This window comes from Mustela erminea, chromosome 11 (assembly GCF_009829155.1).
Source record: "Mustela erminea isolate mMusErm1 chromosome 11, mMusErm1.Pri, whole genome shotgun sequence".
In the NCBI taxonomy this organism is placed as follows: Eukaryota; Metazoa; Chordata; class Mammalia; order Carnivora; family Mustelidae; genus Mustela; species Mustela erminea.
This window is the reverse complement of record NC_045624.1, coordinates 47,930,134-47,951,185: the sequence shown is the minus strand read 5'-3', so window position 1 is coordinate 47,951,185 and position 21,052 is coordinate 47,930,134. Positions and strand designations below refer to the sequence as shown.

The 21,052-nt window shown below is 37.4% G+C and overlaps 1 protein-coding gene across 10 annotated transcripts in view; it reads left to right on the top strand.

The window, feature by feature from the left end:
- TAX1BP1 (Tax1 binding protein 1) overlaps positions 1-19,678 on the top strand; it is an 83,214-nt gene extending 63,536 nt beyond the window's left edge. For 4 of the 10 annotated variants that reach the window (XM_032305141.1, XM_032305139.1, XM_032305140.1 and 1 more), the window contains 4 exons: positions 8,597-8,642; positions 9,120-9,268; positions 17,166-17,248; positions 18,069-19,678. In XM_032305141.1, the coding sequence (XP_032161032.1) occupies positions 8,597-8,642; positions 9,120-9,268; positions 17,166-17,248; positions 18,069-18,270 (480 nt within the window). In that variant the 3' untranslated portion in view covers positions 18,271-19,678. Of the gene's footprint in view, positions 1-8,596; positions 8,781-9,119; positions 9,269-17,165; positions 17,249-18,068 lie in introns of all 10 variants that reach the window. The other 6 variants (XM_032305136.1, XM_032305133.1, XM_032305135.1 and 3 more) reach the window with 2 other exon arrangements.
- Positions 19,679-21,052: the final 1,374 nt, after the last annotated feature.

Genomic DNA, 21,052 nt, shown 5'->3' with positions numbered 1-21,052 from the left:
CTCAAGTGATACCAGGATTCATTTTGTTGGCAGTTACTAGAGCAAGGAACAGACACACTTCCTTCTCTGCCATCTTCCATGAAGTCACTCCTCTTCTTTCCTCTTGATTTAGGTGGTTATTCAAAACACAGCGTAACCCTTAAAAATATAAAACTGATCACTCCCTTGCTTAAAGCTCTATAATGGGCTTCCTCTGCCCTTAAGATGAAACCCAAAATTCTTAAGATAACATATGATAATTTTGTATGACTGTCCTCCATTTCTCACTGTTCCCATCTTAGGCTACAGTGTCTTGTTTCCCTGTCCTCTATTGTAGAGGCTCTCTTAGTAGTTCTTGAACTTGCATCAGAATCAGGGAGAGGGTGGTGGGGTTATGGACATTGGGGAAGGTATGTGCTATGGTGAGTGATGTGAAATGTGTAAACCTGGTGATTCATAGACATGTACCTCTGGGTCTAATAATATATGTTAATTAAAAAAAAAAAACGCTTAAACTTAAAAAAAAATCACCTATATTTCTTGTTAAAACAGATTCCTGGGTCCATTTCCAAAGTTTCTGTTTTAGTAGGTTTGTAATGGGGCTTGAGATTTGCATTTCTTAGTTCCAGTGCTGCTGCTCTGGGAACCACAATTTGAGAAATGTTCTAGTCCCTCAGGCTTTATAGCTCAGCAGTTGCTTTATTTTCTTATGGCCCTCATTCATTTCATTTGCCAGAAATATTCTTGCCTACAATTCTTCTATTACTTTGTTGGACTCTTTTTGGACATGTTTAAACATGTGAGAATAGAAGAATAGAATGAACTCTGTTGTACTCCTCATCCAGCATCAGTAATTGTTTTATTTTATGGCGGTCTTATCTGTGCATAATTACCTTCCCTTCTCCCCCCAGGTATTTTCAAGTATATCCCAGAATTCGTGCTATTTATATTCATAAATATATGAATATTTATTCATAACTACTACTTAAAGATTGATTTATTAGAGAGCATGCGTGCAAGGGGGGGGAGAGGAGAAGAGAGATGGGAGAGACTCTCAAGCAGACTCCATGCAGAATGTGGACCTGACACAGGGCTTGATCCCACAACCCTGAGATCACGACCTGAGCTGAAACCAAGAGCCAGACACTTAACTGACTGAGCTACCCAGGTGCCACCCCCCATCACCCCAACTACTCTTGACTCATCCTTCAAGTTCCAGAATAAATGACTCTTCTTCAGTAAGGCCATCTTTGACCTTCAGTCTGATGTGCGTGCCTCTCTTAAACTCAAACCTGGGACCTGCACTTTGATTTCATAGCACTTAACATAATTTGTAATTAATATTTATTTCTGTGATTACTTAGTATCTGCCTTGTCTTCTTAATTGTAAGATCTATGAAGATAGAATGGCTTCTGTTTTATTCACCATTTTATTTGTAGCTCCTAATGTAGCACCTGATGCTTGAAGTTAAATATTAGTTCAGTTAATTTAGGTACTCTAGCCAGAGGTGCCCTGGAACTGTAAGAGAAGACTCCTAACAAAATCTGTTACTTCTTTTTTTCCCAAGATTTTACTTAAATAGGAGAGAAGAGCGCGCATCCAAGTGTGCTCATGAGTGAGTGGGGGAAGGAAGAAACAGGCTCCCTACTGAGCGGAGAGCCCGACTTGGGGCTCGATCCCAACACCATGGGATCATGACCTGAGCAGAAGGCAGATACTTAACTGACTGAGCCACCCATGCACCCCTAACAAAATCTATTTCTTAAATTGTGGAGGCTTTTTAGGAGAGTTATGAATGAGCCATCAATATTATTTTGCTAAGGTAAGTTAGCCACATTCATGTGTCATACATGTTTTTGAAGGTAGAGGAGGTCTTAATAGGAGTTTCTTCACCTGTTCTAAGGGTCTTTTGATAGTCTGGTGAAATCTGCTCAATACCTATTAAATATATTAATATAAAACACATAAATTATATATATATATTAAAAGATTTGTTTTAGAGTGTGAGTGGGGGGAAGGGCAGAGAGAGAATCCCAAGCAGACTCCTTGCTGAGCACAGAGCCAGGTGCAGGGCTCGATTCCCAGACCCTAGGGTCATGACCTGAGCCAAAATCAGGAGTCGGCTCCTCAACAACTGAGTCACCCAGGTGCCCCAGAAATATTTTTAAATTAGTAAAGCAAAATACACAGAATCATAGCAGAAACAAGTTATAAGAAGTAGTTACCAAAATATTAAAACTAGTTTATGATATATGTGACAGGTGCTATATGCTTATTTAAAAATGTTAAATAAGATTTGGTGTGTCTAATAACTAAGCATAATTTCAAGGTAGTGAGATACAGAGGTTGTTTTGAGATGGATGCAGTGACTATAATATGAAGTGAATATATCTGGAATTCTGTAGTTGACAAAGGTACTGCAGCTTTTAGCTGTTTTTGTGGGTTGGTTGGTTTGTGTTTTTTTGGGCCTGCATTCGTAATTGAAGATGCTAAATTTCAGTTAGCAGTTAGTGAAAAGATACAAATTTATTTTCCTCATCCAAGTTCATTTTATCTCCTGAATTCTGAACATGGACCCTCTGGGGAGTGTTGTGAATGTAAATTTGTGAATCAGATTTTCTAAGTCAAGAGTTCAGTCTTCCGGGCGCCTGGGTGGCTCAGTGGGTTAAGCCGCTGCCTTCGGCTCAGGTCATGATCTCAGAGTCCTGAGATCGAGTCCCACATCGGGCTCTCTGCTCAGCAGAGAGCCTGCTTCCCTCTCTCTCTCTCTCTGGCTGCCTCTCCGTCTACTTGTGATTTCTCTCTGTCAAAATTAATAAATAAAATCTTTAAAAAAAAAAAAAAAAAAAAAAAAAAAGAGTTCAGTCTTCCGATTTACCAGACAACCTACATGTAGCTGTCTTGTTCATGTCCCTGTGTTCTTTTTTTCCCCCCAGTGTTGTGTTTACCCCACCTCCAGTTTCTCTCATGAGGAATCAAAGCTGCTTTTTACTGGTCCTTTTCTTACCCGGCATCCTATTTGCAGGGGATTTATTGCATCTCTGATGGTAGAGGAGAGGAGGGAACTCTTTATTAAGTTGGAATCTCTATGAAGTTGCTTGACTGCACCTTAAATCTTTTAATGAAACCCTTGACTCCATTTAAGTAGTTTATTGTTTGCTTACAGAAGAATTTCACCATGTTCTTCTGAGGTGATTTACTTAAATTTTTGTAGCAGTTCATCCTGTCTACATCTTTGGCTGCGTTCATGCCCTTTTCTTGAGTGGTCTTCGAAATATTTTAAAAATTTACTTCCACTTTATCTCTAATTGCATTTTCACAATTCTGAACTATATGGCAGCGCTTTCTGAGTCATGGCAGGAGATGAGGGAACCTTCTTTGAGGACATGCTGTGTTCTAAACACTCCTCTAATTTCTCAGTCCTCCTAGGGCTGGAGAAGAAAAGTTATTCAGGATTACTAGTGCTGGAGCTGATGGGCAAATCCAGTTCAGTTGGACTTTAGTCTACCGTGTCCCATCCCTCTGGTTGTTGCTAATTGCAAGTTATGTCCAATTTCAAGTGTGCCCCGTATAACTTGCCTAGAATAACTTTGCTAAAGAGCCATATTACACTTGTTAGGCCCATTGTTATAAACTGTGTGATACAGGTTTGGCACATCAGGCCTTCAGCTTGTCTTTTCTCTTGCTCTTAACATGTACCTTGTGCTCTAGCCCTATCATGCATTTACCCAATCCTACAGTATGTTATTATTTCACGTATCTTCTGTGCTCTTTCCATGTGCTTGAGGGAACTTTGCTGTATCTCTTCTCAAACCTAAATTGACTTGAATTTTTCATGTTTACCAGTTTTGCTTTCAGTGATAATGACTTACTCTCTTTTAAGTTGACTTTATTTAATGATCATTTATATAGGTAAAAATTTGCTGACATAGACTCTCATCTCTGTTCTCATGGGATGACATTCAGCAAAACCAGTTGAGTTTTACTTTAGAGATGAAATTTTCCTTACTTATATCTTTTGTTAAAATTTCTGTTTTTTTTAACAGCTTTATCAAGGTGTAGTTTATATGCAATAAATCCCACCTATTTTAAGTGCAGTTTGATGGATTTTGGTAAATACATATAGTTCTGTAAATACCATTATATTCAAACTATAGAATGTTTACATTACTGCACAAAGTTCCTTCATGCTTATTTTTAGTCAACTCCATCAGCTATGTCCAGTCCCAGACCATCACTGATCTACCTTCTGCTATTATATAGTTTCACCTTTTCTAACATTTCATGTAAATGCAGTCTTGCAGCATTTACCCATTCGGTGGTTGGACATTAATCCTCTTACCAGCTGATAGATACATGGATTATTTCTAGTGTTTTGCTATGAACAATGTTATGAACATTCTCCTGTCTTTTTGTGGACATAGGTTTTCATTTCTCTCGAGTAGATGCCCAGGAATGGAATCACTTTCTTACGTGATGGCTACTTTTTTTTAAGAAAGAGCCAAATTGTTTTTCAAAGTGGCTGTTCCATTTTGCATCCCCACTAGCAGTGTATGAGCATTCTAGTTGCTCTGTAGCCTCATTAGTATTTCGTATTGTTGGGTTTTAATTTTAGTCATGCTGGTAGATGTGCAGTTTTAAGTATAAGGTATAGGTTTAAGTTTTAATTTCCCTGATGACTAGTGGTGCTGGGCATCTTTTCATATGCTTGTAGGCCATTCACTTATGTATATATTTTTTAAGTATATAAACTTAAAACCCTGTCCAACATGGGGCTTGAATTGATGACTCAGATTAAGAGTACTCTACCAACTGAGCCAGCCAGGTGCCTGCATTCATATATATTCTTTTGTGAAGTGTTGAGATCTTTACCTATTTTTTAATTGGGTTATCTTTATTGGTTATATTTGGTTTTAAGAGTTCTTTATATATTCTCAGTATAATTCCTTTTTCATATGTCTTGGAAACTTGCCTTTTAATTTTTATGTATTTTTGGATTTTATTTAAATTAAATTAATTTACATGGTGTATTATTACTGTCAGAGGTAGAGTTTGGTGATTGATCCAACAGATACATGTAACACCCAGTGCTCATTACATCACATGCCCTCCTTAATGCCCATCGCCCAGTTACCCCGTTCCCCCACTCAGCCTCTCCTCCAGAACCCTGTTTATTATACTTAATATATTATCTTTTGTGGTTTGTCTCCCTCTCTGATTTTGTCTGATTTTATTTTTCCCTCTCTTTCTCTTTGATCCTTTGTTTCTTAAATTCCACAGATGAGTGAAATCATGTGATAATTTGTCTTTCTGTGATTGACTTCACTTAGCATAATACCCTCTAGTTCTGTCCATGTCATTGCAAATGGTAAGATTCATTTTTTGGATGGCTGAATAATATTGTATATATATATACACACACCACATTTAAAAAAAATTTTTTTTTTTTTTTTTAATTTAACAGATCACAAGTAGGCAGAGAGACAGGAAGAAACAGGCTACTTGCTGAGCAGAGAGCTCGATGTGGGGCTCGATCCCAGGACCCTGGGATCATAACCTGAGCCGAAGGCACAGGCTTAATTAATGCACTGAGCCACCCAGCTGCCCCTACCACATTTTTTTTTTTTTGAGGATTTTATTTATTTGACAGATAATGAGAGAGGGAATACAAGGAGGGGGAGGAGGAGAGGCAGGCTCCCCACCAAGCAGGAGCCCCAGTGCAGGGCTCTATCCCAGGACTCTGGGGTCATGACCTGAGCCAAAGGCAGATGCTTAATGACTGAACCACCCAGGAGCACCTATTCCACATTGTCTTTATCCATTTATCTATGGATGGACGTCTGGGTTCTTTTCATAGTTGGCTATTACAGACCTTGCTGCTAGAAACCTTGGGAGTACGTAAGTGACTCTTTGGATCACTGCATTTGTGTATTTGGAGTAAATACCTAGTAGTGCAATTGCTGGGTCATAGGGTGGCTCTGTTTTTAACTTTCTGAGGAATCTCTGTACTGTTTTCCAGTGCCTTTTTGTTTTTAAAAATACCTTTGAAGAGCCAAACCTTCTAATTTTGGAAATAGTCTAATTTAGCAATATTTTCTTAATGGTTCATGCTGTTTATGTTGTATCTTAAATTTTTGCTTAATCCAAGTTTATAAAGACTCCCCCACCCTTTTTTTCCTTTCACTGGGTTTATAGCTTTAGCTCTTAAGCTTAGATTTCTAATCCATTTGAAATAATCTTAGGGGTGGGGGCGTGCCTGGGTGGCTCAGGAGGTAAGCATTTGACTTGTGATCTTACCTCAGGACTTATCTCAGGGTTGTTAGTTCAAGATCTGTGTTAGGCTCCATGCTGGGCGTGGAGCCTACTTAAAAACATAATAAAGTGAAATAAATTTTTTTTTGTATGGTGTGATATATAGTCAAAATTTATTTTTACTGAAACAAATAATATATATAATAATATATAATATTATCTATATAATATATATTATAATAATATATTAATAAAAATGTACTTGTAGATACCCATTCTTTTAAGCTTATGTTTAAAAGACTATCCTTTTCCTTCATTGAATTTCTGCATCTCTGTTACATTGACTATGAGTATGGGTTTCTTTTTGGACTCTGTCTTTTGTTTTATTGATTTATATCAGGGGTCTGCAAACTAACATCTGCAATCCAAATACGGCTTATGGCCTATTTTGTAAATAAAGTTTTATTAGCCTATGACCATGCCCATTCATTTAGGCATTACCTATGGCTGCAACAACAGAGACAGAGTTGAATAGTTCTGACAGAACTGAAAATACAAAGCTGAAAATATCTACTGTTAGGCCCTTTATGGAAAAATGTTGCCAGCCCTTAATCTGTGTGTCTATCTGTATATCAGCATTCTATTCTCTTGATTTTATCACTCTATTCTGTCTCTCAAATGTAAGTCTTCAACTTTGTTCTTTTTAAAAAATGAGCTATTTCAGGACCTTTGTATTTTAGGGTTCATTGAATGTATAGATCAGTTTCGGAGGAATTTATAAAAATGCCAAGTTTCCCGGTACATGAATGTGGTGTATTTTTCTGTTTATTGAGATTCCCTTTAATTTCTCTCAGCGTGTTTGTTTTTAGTGTGCAGACTTTGAACATCTTTTACTAAATTTATTCCTGAGAATTTAATATCTAGGGGTTCTACTATAAATGATATCTTTTAAAAACTTCATGTTTATTGTGTGTTGCTTACATACTGAAATGCAGTTGATTTTATGTAAAATCTCCTCATTCTCCTAGTTCTGTAGATTCCTTAGGAGGAAGATATCCTCTGAATAAAGATGACTTGACTTCTTTTCAGTCTACCTTAATCTTGCTTTAATCCACTGTTTAGAATCTTCAGTACGATATTGAGTAGAAGTGGTGAGAGCAGACATCTTGCTTCATTATTGATCTTAGGTAGAATCATTGGTTTTTCACTGTTAATATTCACTGTAGGGTTTTCAACTGTCTTTTTATATTAAGGATGTTCCTTTTTATTTCTAGGTATCTGAGATTTAAAAAATATATGAATGCCTGTTGAATTGTATAAAATGTTTCTTCACCTGTTTAAATGATCATATTTTTTTTCCCATTAGTCTGTGAACATAGTGAATTATATTGATTTTTCTGTGTTAGCTAAATTTGCTTTTCTTGGTAAAAACCCACTTGGTTGGGGCATCATGATCCTAGGATGCAAGAATCGAGTTTCATGTTGGGCTCCTTGCTCTGTAGGGAGCCTGCTTCTCCCTCTTCCTCTGCCTGCTGCTCCCCTTGCTTGTGCTTGCTCTTTCTGTCAAATAAATGGATAAATACTTAAAAAAGAAAAACAACCCTTATAATTATGTTACATTCTTTTTAAATATTGTGGATTTGATTTCTTAAGGATTTTTCCATCAGTAGTCATGAGGAATGAGGTCTGCAGTTTTCCTGTGATGTCACTGTTTGACTTTGGTATTAGAATAGTATTGGCCTTATAAAGTAAGTTCAGAAGTATTTTTTTGTAGTTGTTTTAAGATTTTATTTGTCAGGGGAGAGTGCATGCACACACAAGCAGGAGATTGGCAGGTAGAGGGAGAAGCAGGCTCCCTGCTGAGCAAGGGACCCAATGTGGGTCTCCATCCCAGACCCCTAGGATCATGACCTGAGCTGAAGGGAGACGCTTAAGCGACTGAGCTACTCTAGTGTCCCTAGACGTGTTTTTTTTTTTTCCCTTCTAATTTTTGAAAGAGTTTATATGGGATTAGTATTTTTAAATATTAAAAAGTTTTCTTATATGTTTGAGTTTACTAGAGAAGCAGTCTGGGTTGCTTTTTGTCCTTTGGCTTTTATTAATAACTAAATTGTAAGAAATTCAGAGTTTCCTCTTAGTTCAATACAAAGGGCAACTTCTTGGCACAAATAAATTTGAAAATACATCAGGCTTGATATGTTATATGTGGAAGGGACATTTATGAGAAGTTCAAGAGCTAGACTTTTCAGTTGTATTCTTTAAACATAATAGGGAAATAATTTTATTATGTTTTAGCTAAATGTTTAATGCAGCCCTTACTATGAAATATATGAATGCTTTCCACCTTTTTTTGGTTAATTTTAGGAACTTAAAAGGAATCTAGAAGATCAAGCAGAAAGGAAAATGGAAGGTCAGAATTCCCAGAGTCCTCAAAAGATCTCACAGTGTCTCAACACATGCTCAGAGCACAATGGTCATGTTGCCACAGTGCCACATACACAGCCAGTTCTGCAGTATGGTAATCCTTATGCAACACAGGAAGCCAGAGGTTATTAAAATAATTTTGGTTTGGGATTAACTGAGTATTTTTTGGTTTGTATCTATCTTAATGGGAATTAGAGAACTACTGGTACAGTTCACTCTAATAGAGACATTATCTCGTAACCAGTAATTTTAATGTTTAACAGTAACTGGGTTTGTCAAGGAGTCCTGAAGCACAAATGAGTAGTCTATTTACTTATTACTTATATTCTTATTTTTAGAAATCACTTGGGTTAAAAAGACATTTTTTGATGCATAAAAATGGTTCTTTATATCCTGTTCATCATAGCTGTACATGGAGATTCTAATTATAGTACCAGGTTTCCTTCCAAAATTTTTATTTCAGATGGAGCAGATGGTGCTTTTTATCCAGATGAAATCCAAAGGCCACCTGTGAGAGTACCTTCCTGGGGACTGGAAGATAATGTTGTCTGTAGCCAGCCTGCTCGAAACCTTAGTCGGCCCGATGGTTTAGAAGACTCTGAGGATAGTAAAGTAAATTGAATTTCTATTTTCTGAGCTTCTTCCTTTTATTTTTTGTTTCATGTAGAGAGTTCTGTTTGTGGAAAAGAGAGTGTGTGTGCTTGTGTATACATGTGGTTGTTTAATTTTTGGAAAAACCTGCTTGTATTTAAATTAAAAAAAAAACCATTAATATACTTCAGGAAATTTTTCTAATGTAAAAGATTAAGTTCAGAGAATGACCTCAATATCGAAGTTATCAGTTTACTCTTTAAAACAATTTTTTGAGATATAATTGATACAGACCTTTATTAGTTCAGGTGTACAACATAATGATTCAGTATTTGTATATGTCATGAAAGGATTATTATAAGTCTGGTTAATATTTGTTATCACACATAGTTAACATTTTTTAATTTCCTTTGTGATGAGAACTTTAAGATTTACCCTCAGTAACTTTCAAATATATGATAAATTATTAGCTATAGTCACAGTTTAATTATCACTAAGTAATTTACTATGTTCTTTCGATTGCAGATGTAGTAGGTTGGAAGAAGCAGTGTTAATGACTGTTACGCTTTAGTATACTGCATCATTTAGTTTTAGCATTATACCCCACTTTAAATTTTAAGGTGGACTAGATTATCTTCAGAAAAGAGAAGTGTAGGGAAGCCTGGGTGGCTTAGTCCATTAAGCGTTTGCCTTCGGCTCAGGTGATCATCCCAGAGACCTGGGATTGTCCCACATCAGGCTCCCTGCTCCTTATGTGAGAAGCTCCTGCTTCTCCCGTTGCTTGTGCTCTCACACTCTCTCTCTCTGACAAATAAAATCTTTAAAAAAAGAAAAGAGAAGTGTATTACCATAGTTTTTTTTTTCTGGGCAAGTCTTTTAGATATGATTAGTATTTAATAATTTTTCAGCAACCCATTACTGATAATTTGAGTTAGTTTGTGTAGCACGTCATTTTTATTTTTAAGAGATTTTTTTCACCATTTAATAAATAAATTCTTTTCCTCACAAAAGTTTTTTTTTTTTTTTTTTAAATTCCTGTGCGTTAAGATGAATTTAGAAGAAATGCTTTATCGTGCTCTTTGCAAGTACAGCGGTATCATGACCTGTTTCTCATTTAATCTAGTTTGCTGCATTTAATTGCTATTAACCTTTGCAGAAACTGATCAGTGTTCAGACAGGCATGATTTTAGCCCTAGTGCTCAACACCCATAATGGAGAAAAATGTATTTCTCTCTCCTGCCTTTTGGCCTCCTATGTCCATTACTGGGAATAATTAGGAAAACTGTCAGAACTTTTGTAGCCTATTTAAGGTCTAGAGTATAATCTTACTGCTTTTTCCACACCTTTACTTCACATTTTGCATATTTAATCTGATCATTCTTGGCACAGATGTTACATGTGACAAGCCCTTCTCTTCCATAGTCATCTGCTTCAGTTTAATTAGCAGAATGTTCTTTCTGATCTGTGTGCTTTGCCCTCCTGCAAACCCATGAGAAGTAGTGTTAGAGTCTTGAGCTCATTTGCTGACATGCTTAGATTTGGTAATGAGATGGAAGGACTCTTAATAGGCACACCTTGGATAATTGTATTTTGCCATCAGAAGATTTTTTTCACTTTAGACAGAAACTAATTTTTATTTACATTTAGACTTTTTGAAAAATCTTGCCATGCCAATAACAAAAATCATTTGGAAGTGAAATATTTTAATGAGTAATTTCCAGAATATTTGAAGCAGATTTGAATTGACCTGTTCCTTTTCACTGGTTCCTGCCTTGGGAGTAATTAAGAGCCATAGGACCTCGGAGTCAGGGTTGAGGCTGCCTTTCTCAAGCCTACTCCAGTCATAAACTTGCCAGATCTCCTTTCTACACCAGAAATAGGTCAGCTATCAGATCAGATGCCTTTTGTGACTCCCTTTCCCCTAATAATTGCAATAGCAATAACTGTAGCATCATAATTATGATGGTGAAGGCACCAAACACTTCTCCAGCTCAATTTGCCAGCTAGTGCTTGGCTATTTAAATATGTTAACTCATTTGTTCTTTATAGCAGTCCCGTGAGGTAGGAACTATTAAATGTTTTCTTTTGTAATGGAGGAAACAGAAGGATTAATTGGCTTGCTTCATCACACAGCTACTGGTAAGGAAGGATACAGTCAAATGAGGATTTGAACCTCATCAGTTTGGCTATAGGAGCTGTGATCCTAACCACCGATCAGCCTATCAAATAGACTAAGCCAGAGGTTCCCAAACTTTCAGTTCATGGCACCTTTGGGGTGTCTAAACTTTTTTTTATGATACCCTATAGGCCAAAAGAAATGCTTAACATATTTCCTAACAATTCCTAACCATTTGAAAAAAAAAAAGTGTATACTGAATTGAGATAATGTTTTTCATTAAATAAGCACAGTTACTAATGGGATGTATATGGTTGTTGACAACTCTAAACCTTCTCAAACCTTGGAATTAGATTGGACAGACTGCTTCTCAAAGATAAGCTGTCAGTGAAGGGAATGTTGAAACTGTGAGTTAATGTTGAAACTGTGAGCTGTTTTGAACTAGTTGCTCAAATATGGAGTGTTTCTGCATATTTCATTAACTTAGAAAATTAAAACTATCCCATAGTACCCTGTGAGTTTGATATGGTGGTGCCCCAGCAATGGGAACATGGGTCTAAACTCTTGCTCCTCAGAAATAACAGTAGGTGGAGCAACAGGGTTTTTTTTTTCCCCCTTGTTTTGTTTTGTTTGACGGAGAGAGAATCTTAAGCAGGTTCCATGTCCAGTGCAGAGCCTGACAGGGCTTGATCTCATGACCCTGTGATCATGACCTGAGTTGAAGTCAAGAGTCAGACACTAAACTGACTGAGCCATCCAGGAATCCCCTTCAAGTTTTTAAATTTTGATGAAGTTAAATTTATCCTATTTTTGCTTGTACTTTTGTTGTTAGATCTCAGAAACCATTGCATAATTCACAGGAAGATTTGTCCCTGGGTTTTCTGTAGTCTTTGCTCTTCTGTTTAGGCTTTTGGTCCATTTAGAATTTATTTCTGAATATGGAGAAAAAATAACAATTGAGAAGTAATGGAGATTCTGCTTTTCTTTTTTATTTAATTCCAGTATAGTTAACATACAGTGTAGTATTTGTTTCAGGTATACAGTATAGTGATTCAAGAATGCTGTACATTACTCAGTACTCATCATGATAAGTATACTCCCCTCCCCTCGTAATCATCAGTTCTCTGTAGTTAAGACTTTCTTAGTTTATCTCTCTCTCCTTTTCCTTTGCTTTTGTTTTGTTTCTTAAATTCTACATTGAGGGAAATCTTGGTATTTGTCCTCTGACTTATTTTCACTTAGCATTATATGCTCTAGCTCCGTCCATGTTGTTGCAGATGGCAAGATTTAATTCTTTTTTGTGGCTGAGTAAATATTCCATAGTATATATGTATACCACATCTTCTTTATCCATTCATCTGTCTAGGGATACTTGGGCTGATTTGGCTATTGCAAGTAATGCTGCATTAAACATAGGGGTGCATGTATCTCTTTGAATTAGGTTTTTGTATTTTTGGGGTGAATGCCGAGTGTGTGGTTACTGGATTGTAGGGTAGTTCTGTTTTTAACTTTTTGAGGAGCCTCCATACTGTTTTATACAATGGCTGCATCAGTTTGCATTGCCTACCAACAGTGCCTACCAACCATTGTATATGGTTTTCTCCGTATCTTCGCCAACACTTGTTGTTTCTTGTGTTTTGATTTGATGAGCAGCCACTGCTAAGATAGGGCTGGCTGTGGCTACTCCCCAAAGTGCAGGCAGGCAGGTGTGCAAGTTGTATGTGTTGGTCGTCTTGCACAGGGGAGGTGTAGCTTCCACAGGGCTGCTGTGCAAAGTGTGTATGGGTGGAGGTGGTGCAGTTTCAGAGTGTGTGTCCTCTACTGGAGTTCAGATGAGTCAGTATTGGCAGGGTTTGCACAGGTTGTCTTAGGGAGGGGAGCCATAGTCCTGGACCTAGAGCAGTCCTGGCTGGAACGGGGCATGGTGTAAGCAAGTTCGCGAGTGCTGATGCCCTGCTGGTTCACATAGGTGACCAGGTGGTTATGCTGGGGGAGTTTGTGGGGGAGAGAAATAGCACTTGCCAGATCCTTTGTTCCTAGAGAAGTTCTTTAGTGAACTCTGACATTAGCAACTAACTCTCTCTCCTGTGTGCCCCCAAAGGACTTTTCAAGCTGCTGCTGCAAGTTGTATCTCTGCGAGCTGTTTCCTATGCTGTTTCATTAAGGACAGGGATTTGGCTTCCTATTGCCCTCTGGACTTTCTCATATTGAGCCTGCTGATTTAGGATTGAGGTCCCCGCTGGTTTTAAGAATTCATGAAATTTGGCTCATCTAATACTCAGAGCCAAATGGCTGTGGGGATTCATCTTCTCTTTGTAGGCACATGGTGTTGATAGTTGTTTCTTACACGTCTCTGTTCCTCTGGCTCCCTCTGGTAGCCAGACCTGCAGGTTGAGCTCACCACATCTCTGCTCTTCCTACCATCTCCTGTGTAGCCTTTCTCTCCATTTTGTTTTGGAGTTTGTTCTGCCAGTCTTGAAGGTTTTTTTTTGGGTTATTTGCACTGACCTGTTATCTAGCCTGGGGCAAGGTGAATATAGGGTCCTCCTCCTCTGCATCTTTGTTGGAAGCCTGCTCTCTTTTTTAAAAGATTTTATTTATTATTTGACAAAGAGCAGAAGCAGGGGGAAGCAACAGGCAGAGGGAAGGAGAGAAGCAGGCTGTCTGCTGACAGGGTGGCCTGGGACTCCATCACAGGACCCCGGGATCATGACCTGAGCTGAAGGCAGACACTTAACTGACTGAGCCACCCAGGTGCCCTTGCTTTCTCATTTTTAAGTGTGTGTATACACACACATACACACGAGACTTTATATGAATTGGCTACTCAGAGAACTTAAGACAGTTTGTGGTTTTAAACTGAGTAGGTGATCTCTTACTTCATGAGCACTTACTTCTCCTATCATTTAGAATTCTGTTGAGTACCTCTCCCCTTTTATTAGGTATTAGGTAGTAGAAGATACAGAATCATGGGGTTAGCATTACCAAATTGTATATGGTTTAGAAAGTATAAAGGCAAAAAAAAAATGAGTTTCTTCTTCCTTTCCCCCTGATGGTTAATATGTTAGATAGGTTCTAACTTGGTTTAAGTCTAGCAGTTTAGCAGCAAACTCTGTTGTTAGCTGATTCATGGAAGCAGTAAATTGGGGTAGGCTATATTTTTCGTCCCTGGAAAGTGGAGGTTTTTTTTTTTTAAAGATTTATCTATTTGACAGATCACAAGCAGGCAGAAGGGCAGGCAGAGAGAGAGAGGAGGAAGCAGGCTCCCTGCTGAGCAGAGAACCCGGTGTGGGGCTCTATCCCAGGACCCTGAGATCATGACCTGAGCTGAAGGCAGAGGCTTCAACCACTGAGCCACCCAGGAGCCCCAAGACCTTTCTTTTCTCTTCCATTATTCGTTTCGATAGTATTTCGGAATTCTAAAATTTGTTCTTTCTCAGAGATAAATAAGGAAATTGTATTCATTTTCATTATATTATATGTAGTTCTTTAAGCAAATTCATTGTTTCAAGTATTGCTGTTGGAAGGCCCAATCTGGCAGCTAGAATACTGTGGCACAGAATCAACAATTTATTGTCAACATAATAGGGTTAGCTGATTCAACTATATCATCTTACCTCTTTGTACCTACAGACTTAAAACTGCTTTTAATTTTAGTTACTGTAGACTTGATTCTTTAAGTATGAAGTCTTCTATTCCCCAGTTTTTCAGTCCCTTATTAGGCTAGTTACCTATCTTGTTTCTGTGCAGTGAGTAGTTTCCTCTTGACATACAGACTCTTTGTGATCAGAATGTTTTGTATTTTGACTGGTTTTTATTGTGTTAGTAGTACAGTTTAGCAGTTAAAGAAAAAATCACCTCCAGTAGGCCACGATGGGAGACCACAAGGTATCACTTCCATGTACCCTCTACCACACTTCTTAAGATTTTATTTATTTAGGGGCACCTGGGTAGCTCAGTTGGTTAAGCAACTACCTTTGGTTCAGGTCATGATCCTGGAGTCCTGGGATTGAGTCCTGGCATCGGGCTTCCTGCTCAGCAGGGGGTCTGCTTCTCCTGACCTCTCCCCTCTCATGCTCCCTCTCTGTCATTCTCTCTCTCTCTCTCAAGTAAATAATTTTTAAAAGATTTTATTTGGCAGATATCTAGAGAGAGAACACAAGGGGAGTGGTAGAGGGAGAGAGAAACAGGGAGGGAGCCTCACACGGGCTTGATCCCCAGTACCCTGAGATCATGACCTGAGCCAAAGGGAGATGCTTAATGACTGAGCTATCCAGGCACCCCTCTATCACACTCTACTGACCGAGAGCTATTTTGAGTTTGGTGTTAATTAGGGTCAGGGTCAGTCTTTAGTTTATCAATAAAAACAGTTGTAACCTCTTTTAATTTTACTGAAGATTAGCAAGTTTTTTTTTTTTAAACTCTATTTCCAATTTTGCAAAACTAAGTGAAGGCAACAGGAATTATTATAATGTTACCACACTGAAAAAATATGTACATAGTGGGTTATTTAGGAGGGAATCCTATGTAAGCAAAAATATTTTCTTATGTGATAAACACAAAATAAAAAAGAGGCCCTACCCTTTCTTGGACCTTCCAGGAAGGGATAATCATCAAAATAATAGCCAGGTAACCTCCCCTACCTTCTGCCCCCCAGCAAGATAAATCAGTTTGTGTTTTGGTTCATTTGAATTTCACACCACATACATTTTCTTAGTACCTCTTATGTGACAGACTTGAGTACTTAGCCCATTAATAGCAGCTCTGGAATAAGCATAACTCCCCGGCCGTAGAGGGACTTCTTCCATCAGTCCCTGTATGCCTACTGATCTCTTTACAGACTGTTGGTTCATAACATGAGAGCAGCTAACAGAGCTCTCAGGAATAAAGCAGATGGGCTTTTGGGAGATGTGACTGCTTTTGATGTGAAGTGAGTCTCTATTTGGCTATTGAGAGAGAGCATACAGATCTCTCTAAAAAGTGACCACAGTGGGGCGGGTGTCTGGTTGGCTCAGTTGGTTAGGTGTCCGGCTTTTGATCTCAGCTCAGGTCTTGATTTCTAGGTCGTGAGTCAAGTCCCATGTTGGGGTCCACATCGGATGTGGAGCCTACTTTAAAAAAAAAAGTGACCACAGGGTTGTGTGGGCAAGGAAATCCAAACCAGTGTTTTCTTTCAGATTTATATAGGTTTTTAGGACACTTACTGGACAGTCTGTTAGTCAGATATTTAATACTGAATTTCATTCTTTCACAACAGGGTTTTGAACCCTATAGTTTGGTACATTGCTTTGTTTAAACATGGTTTTCCAGCTTGATAAGCCTGTGTGCCCAAGAACATATACATGCAAACTCATATTTTACTAGTTTTCTTTTGTAATTTCTGTATGTCATGCAGTATGTTGTCAAAAGAGGAATACTGTCTTGCAAAATTTATTGAATGAGAATAATAGGAAAAATAATGCAGTCTTAAGATTTTTATGAAAGTGGGCACTTAGTGTATGTAATGATAAGGTCAAAAGGTTACCTATATAGAGGTTCAAAAAGTCTATAGATCCATACTTTATTCACACATAGAGGTGTGGTGTAGTCTCTGTTCCACTAAGTACTGCTTTTTATTTCAAGAAGACTCAGTCCATTATGAAATGCTCTGTAAAAATTGACTTTTATACCTTTATGTGAAAATCTGATTACTTTTGTAAAATTTTAGAAAGGGTAATTCTTAATTCCTTTATACTAATCTTGAATTAAGGAATTTATATTGTTTCACGTTTCTCAAAAGTTGCAAAATTATTCTTTGCCTAGGAAGAGGAGAATGTGCCCAGTGCTCCTGATCCTTCAAGTCAGCATTTACGTGGGCATGGAACAGGTTTTTGCTTTGATTCCAGGTAATTTTTTTCTTTCTGGTGTAGAATTCGGATTATGTTAGATGAGTGGTTCTCAAAGTATGGTCCCTGGAAACTTATTAGAAATGCATATGATCAAGCTGTACCCCAGACCTCCTGAACCTGAAACTCTTGGTGTGGGTCCCAACAATATGTCCTCCCCCCCCCCCCCGCCTTTTTAAGAGAGAGCATGAGCAGCGGGGAGGGACTGAGGGAGAGGGAGAAGCAGACTCCCGGCTGAGCAGGGAGCTCGACCTTGGGGACTCTATCTCAGGACCCTGAGATGACAGCCTGAGCCAAAGGCGGACACCTAACCTCCCAGCCACCCAGGCATCCCAGCAATAATATGTTTTAACACATGTTCTAGATGATGCTGATGGATGTAGTACTTTGAGAACTAGTGCTAATAAATACTTATAGTTGTTAAGCTCAAATGAATACACTGTTGGGAAATAATATGTTCCGTTTATCTTTATAGTTTTACAAAAGGTATTTTCTGTTAATTAGAAATTGAGGAATTCTTGTTAATAACCTTTATTTTATGTAATATGCTTGCATTTTGGGGGATTTTAATGAAAATGTTTTTGTTACTTTAATTTTGAAACTCAATTTAGAGGCTTTATCATTTATCAGTGGTTTACACAGTTGTCAGTAGCAAGTATTTAAGAAGCAGAAAGAGGTTTCTGAAGTACACTGAAGACTTTCAAGCCAAGTCATTTAGGGTGAATTAACTAGAAAAATATAACGTCATATCTTGAGGATACTATTAGAAATTTTACTTATTAGAAATAATGTAATTCTTTCATTTTCCTATTTCTTGAAGCTTTGATGTTCACAAGAAGTGTCCCCTCTGTGAATTAATGTTCCCTCCCAACTATGATCAGAGCAAATTTGAAGAACACGTTGAAAGTCACTGGAAGGTGTGCCCCATGTGCAGCGAGCAGTTCCCTCCTGACTATGACCAGCAGGGCTTTGAAAGGCATGTGCAGACCCATTTTGATCAGAATGTTTTAAATTTTGACTAGTTACTTTTTATTCCGAGTTAGTAATACAGTTTGACAATTAAAAAAAATAATAATAATCACCTCAAATAGACCACTCTGGAGACCACAAGGTATCATTTCTGTACACCCTCTCTCTGCCATTCTTTTTCGAACAAGTGCTACTTTTGAGTTTTCTGTTACTAGGGTCAGGGTCTGTCTTTAGCTTATCAGTAAATAAAATTGTAACCCCTGTTAATTTTACCAGCTTAAGAAAAGTTTTTCTGTGTTTGTATCTTTATTTATTCCCATTTGCAAAACTATATGAATAAAGGAGATGGATTATTTTAATGTTACATGCTGAAAAGATATATATGTAGTGTGTCATTTAGCATATTTAGACATTTCTGTTGACCTCGATTGAGCATGACTACTAAATATTATGTAATAAAAGTAATTTATCATTAGTCTTGCAAATTCTTTGAATACAGAAACTTCCATAATCTACCCCATGAAAGGATGGTTTTTTCACTTCCTTTAGAAATGGAAATGCATGTAGAATGAGCTCATATGCTTGCAGTATAGCACATAACCTTTTTATATTTAAAATGTTGCTGTAGGAATAGAAGGCATATTTTGCTAATTTTATGACTAAAACATTTTAGAATGACCTAAATAATTATTTTTAAGCCATTTTGAAGATGTATTTCTACCTAATGGGAAAATGGAACAAGATAGGTTAGTGCAGTTGTTTCATACTAAATGATCTACTAAACGGTGGTGTTTGTGGCATAAAATCACAGAAAATGTATCCATATCTTTTTCACATTTTCTTGATTAAAAATGTGATGTATAAACGCAAATCAATGTGTTATATCTCTGTATAGTATTCTCATTAACATTAAAGAGGACACATTTTTTTGGAGATGTGTAATTTGGTTCAGATTTATTTGCGATAGCTTTTCATGAAGTCTGAACTTTTTTCCCCTTAGTCTGGGCCTTTAAACAAATTTCTGAATGGTATTTCTCTTAAAATATGAATGTTAAGAATTTACTGACTTTGATTTTGCTGCTTTTGTAAAAGTTACCCAAATATTGAAGCTTTGTCTTAAGCAAATAAGCTGGATGTTAACCTAATATTCAGTGTGGTGGCATTTCAGTGTGCTGTGTGTGAACTGCATACACATCATCTTGCGTGTGTGTGTTTCTGAAAGCAGAATTTGTATTGCTGGACTCCTTAAAAATAATTTGGAGTGTAGGGCAAAACAAGACATGGCTGACTGCAAGGCTCCTTTGAAGACTCCATGTCTGTTCCTGGGAGATGCAGGTAAAATATGGTCAATGGTAGCATTTTTGTGTAGTTCATTATGGAGCATGCCAACCTTAAAACTATCCTTCCAGTATTAGAGTGGTAATGAACATTAATGAAAATAAAGAGCCATGTTTATTTTGGGTCAGAGGCAGTTTATTTTAAATGTGATTTCATTTACATTTATAAGCAGCTTTTTTTGACAGCAATTTTGATTAAGTTGCCTTCAGTTCTAAAACAAACCTCTGTTGCTTTCAAACTTAATGTGCTCTGTCCCCAACAAAACATATGAAAATATAATTTAAAGCACAGTTTTCACAGACACAGTACAATACATTCACTATACACGGTATAACAAAATACTCCCATCCTTACCTGTTTAGTAATACTGTCACAATGAATAAGTAAATAGAAATTGAATTTGTTTTATAGTTGAAAGAAATTTAACATGCACAATGACTATTTTATGACTGTTTAGCTGTTGAACTACTGATCCAGCCTAAATTTCTTGCACTAGAAGGAGCGAAGCTAAATAATAATTGCTGGCCTAAAAAAATTTTGGTCAATTGTAGGTAGGTATGAAATATCCAAGTAGGGCCTTCTTATGCACCAACTAGTTGCTTCTCATGTCTGGATCACCCTTTTGAACATGTAAGATAACACTGTATATTCAGGACCAAGACCACTCTCAGAGATCTGAGGAAAGTTTTAGAGGGCAGTGTCTTTATAAATACTTTAAAATCCCTCATTATGAGGGATTCACAACTTAAGAATATAGAAGCTTACCCCATCTGGCCAGCAGAACGGTCATCTTTCGAACTGTCTGAAAAATTGAGGGAGGGACACTTGCTTCCCAGCTGTAAGACTTTCATCAAATGAAGAAAGAAGCAATTCAAGCTTGCTTCACCAGTTTTGTGGGCAGTTAGCCATCTCAGAGCAATTTTTATTGCATAATGAGGCAATTGGTAAACTCTTGCATGTTTAAGGAATAGCACTTGGGAGAAAAGAACACTCAAGGCATGATGGTATTGTTGGTGAGAAAAACTTCAGGAATGGTCCAGACGTAGGTCACTCTAATGGGTCATATTAGTCACTCTTTGACCACCTGCTGCAAGAAGCACTTAATTGTCAATAAGGCTCAATTTCATATTTCAGCAAAATGTTTTTATAAAGCTAAACAGACATTTCCAATGGGAATACAGACCTCTACAATGTGATGGAAAATGTGCCTTTAAAAAAAAGTCTAAAAACACAATGACCATGAAAAGGAGGCAATAAGGGGTCTTAACAAAAATGTTCTTTGAAAAATGCTTGGAATTTTATTTGCAACCCACAGTTTGTTAGGGCAGTGGTTGCAAGAATTGGCAACACATAAAACAGTTAACTCTGTTGGCAATAGAGAACTACAAAGTGCTTTAAAACTTCACCTAAAGATGAAGATAGAACTAAATTTCACACACACAAAATTTGCACTTCAGTATTTCAAAGTGTTTCCTAACAGATTTTAGGGAAAAGTAT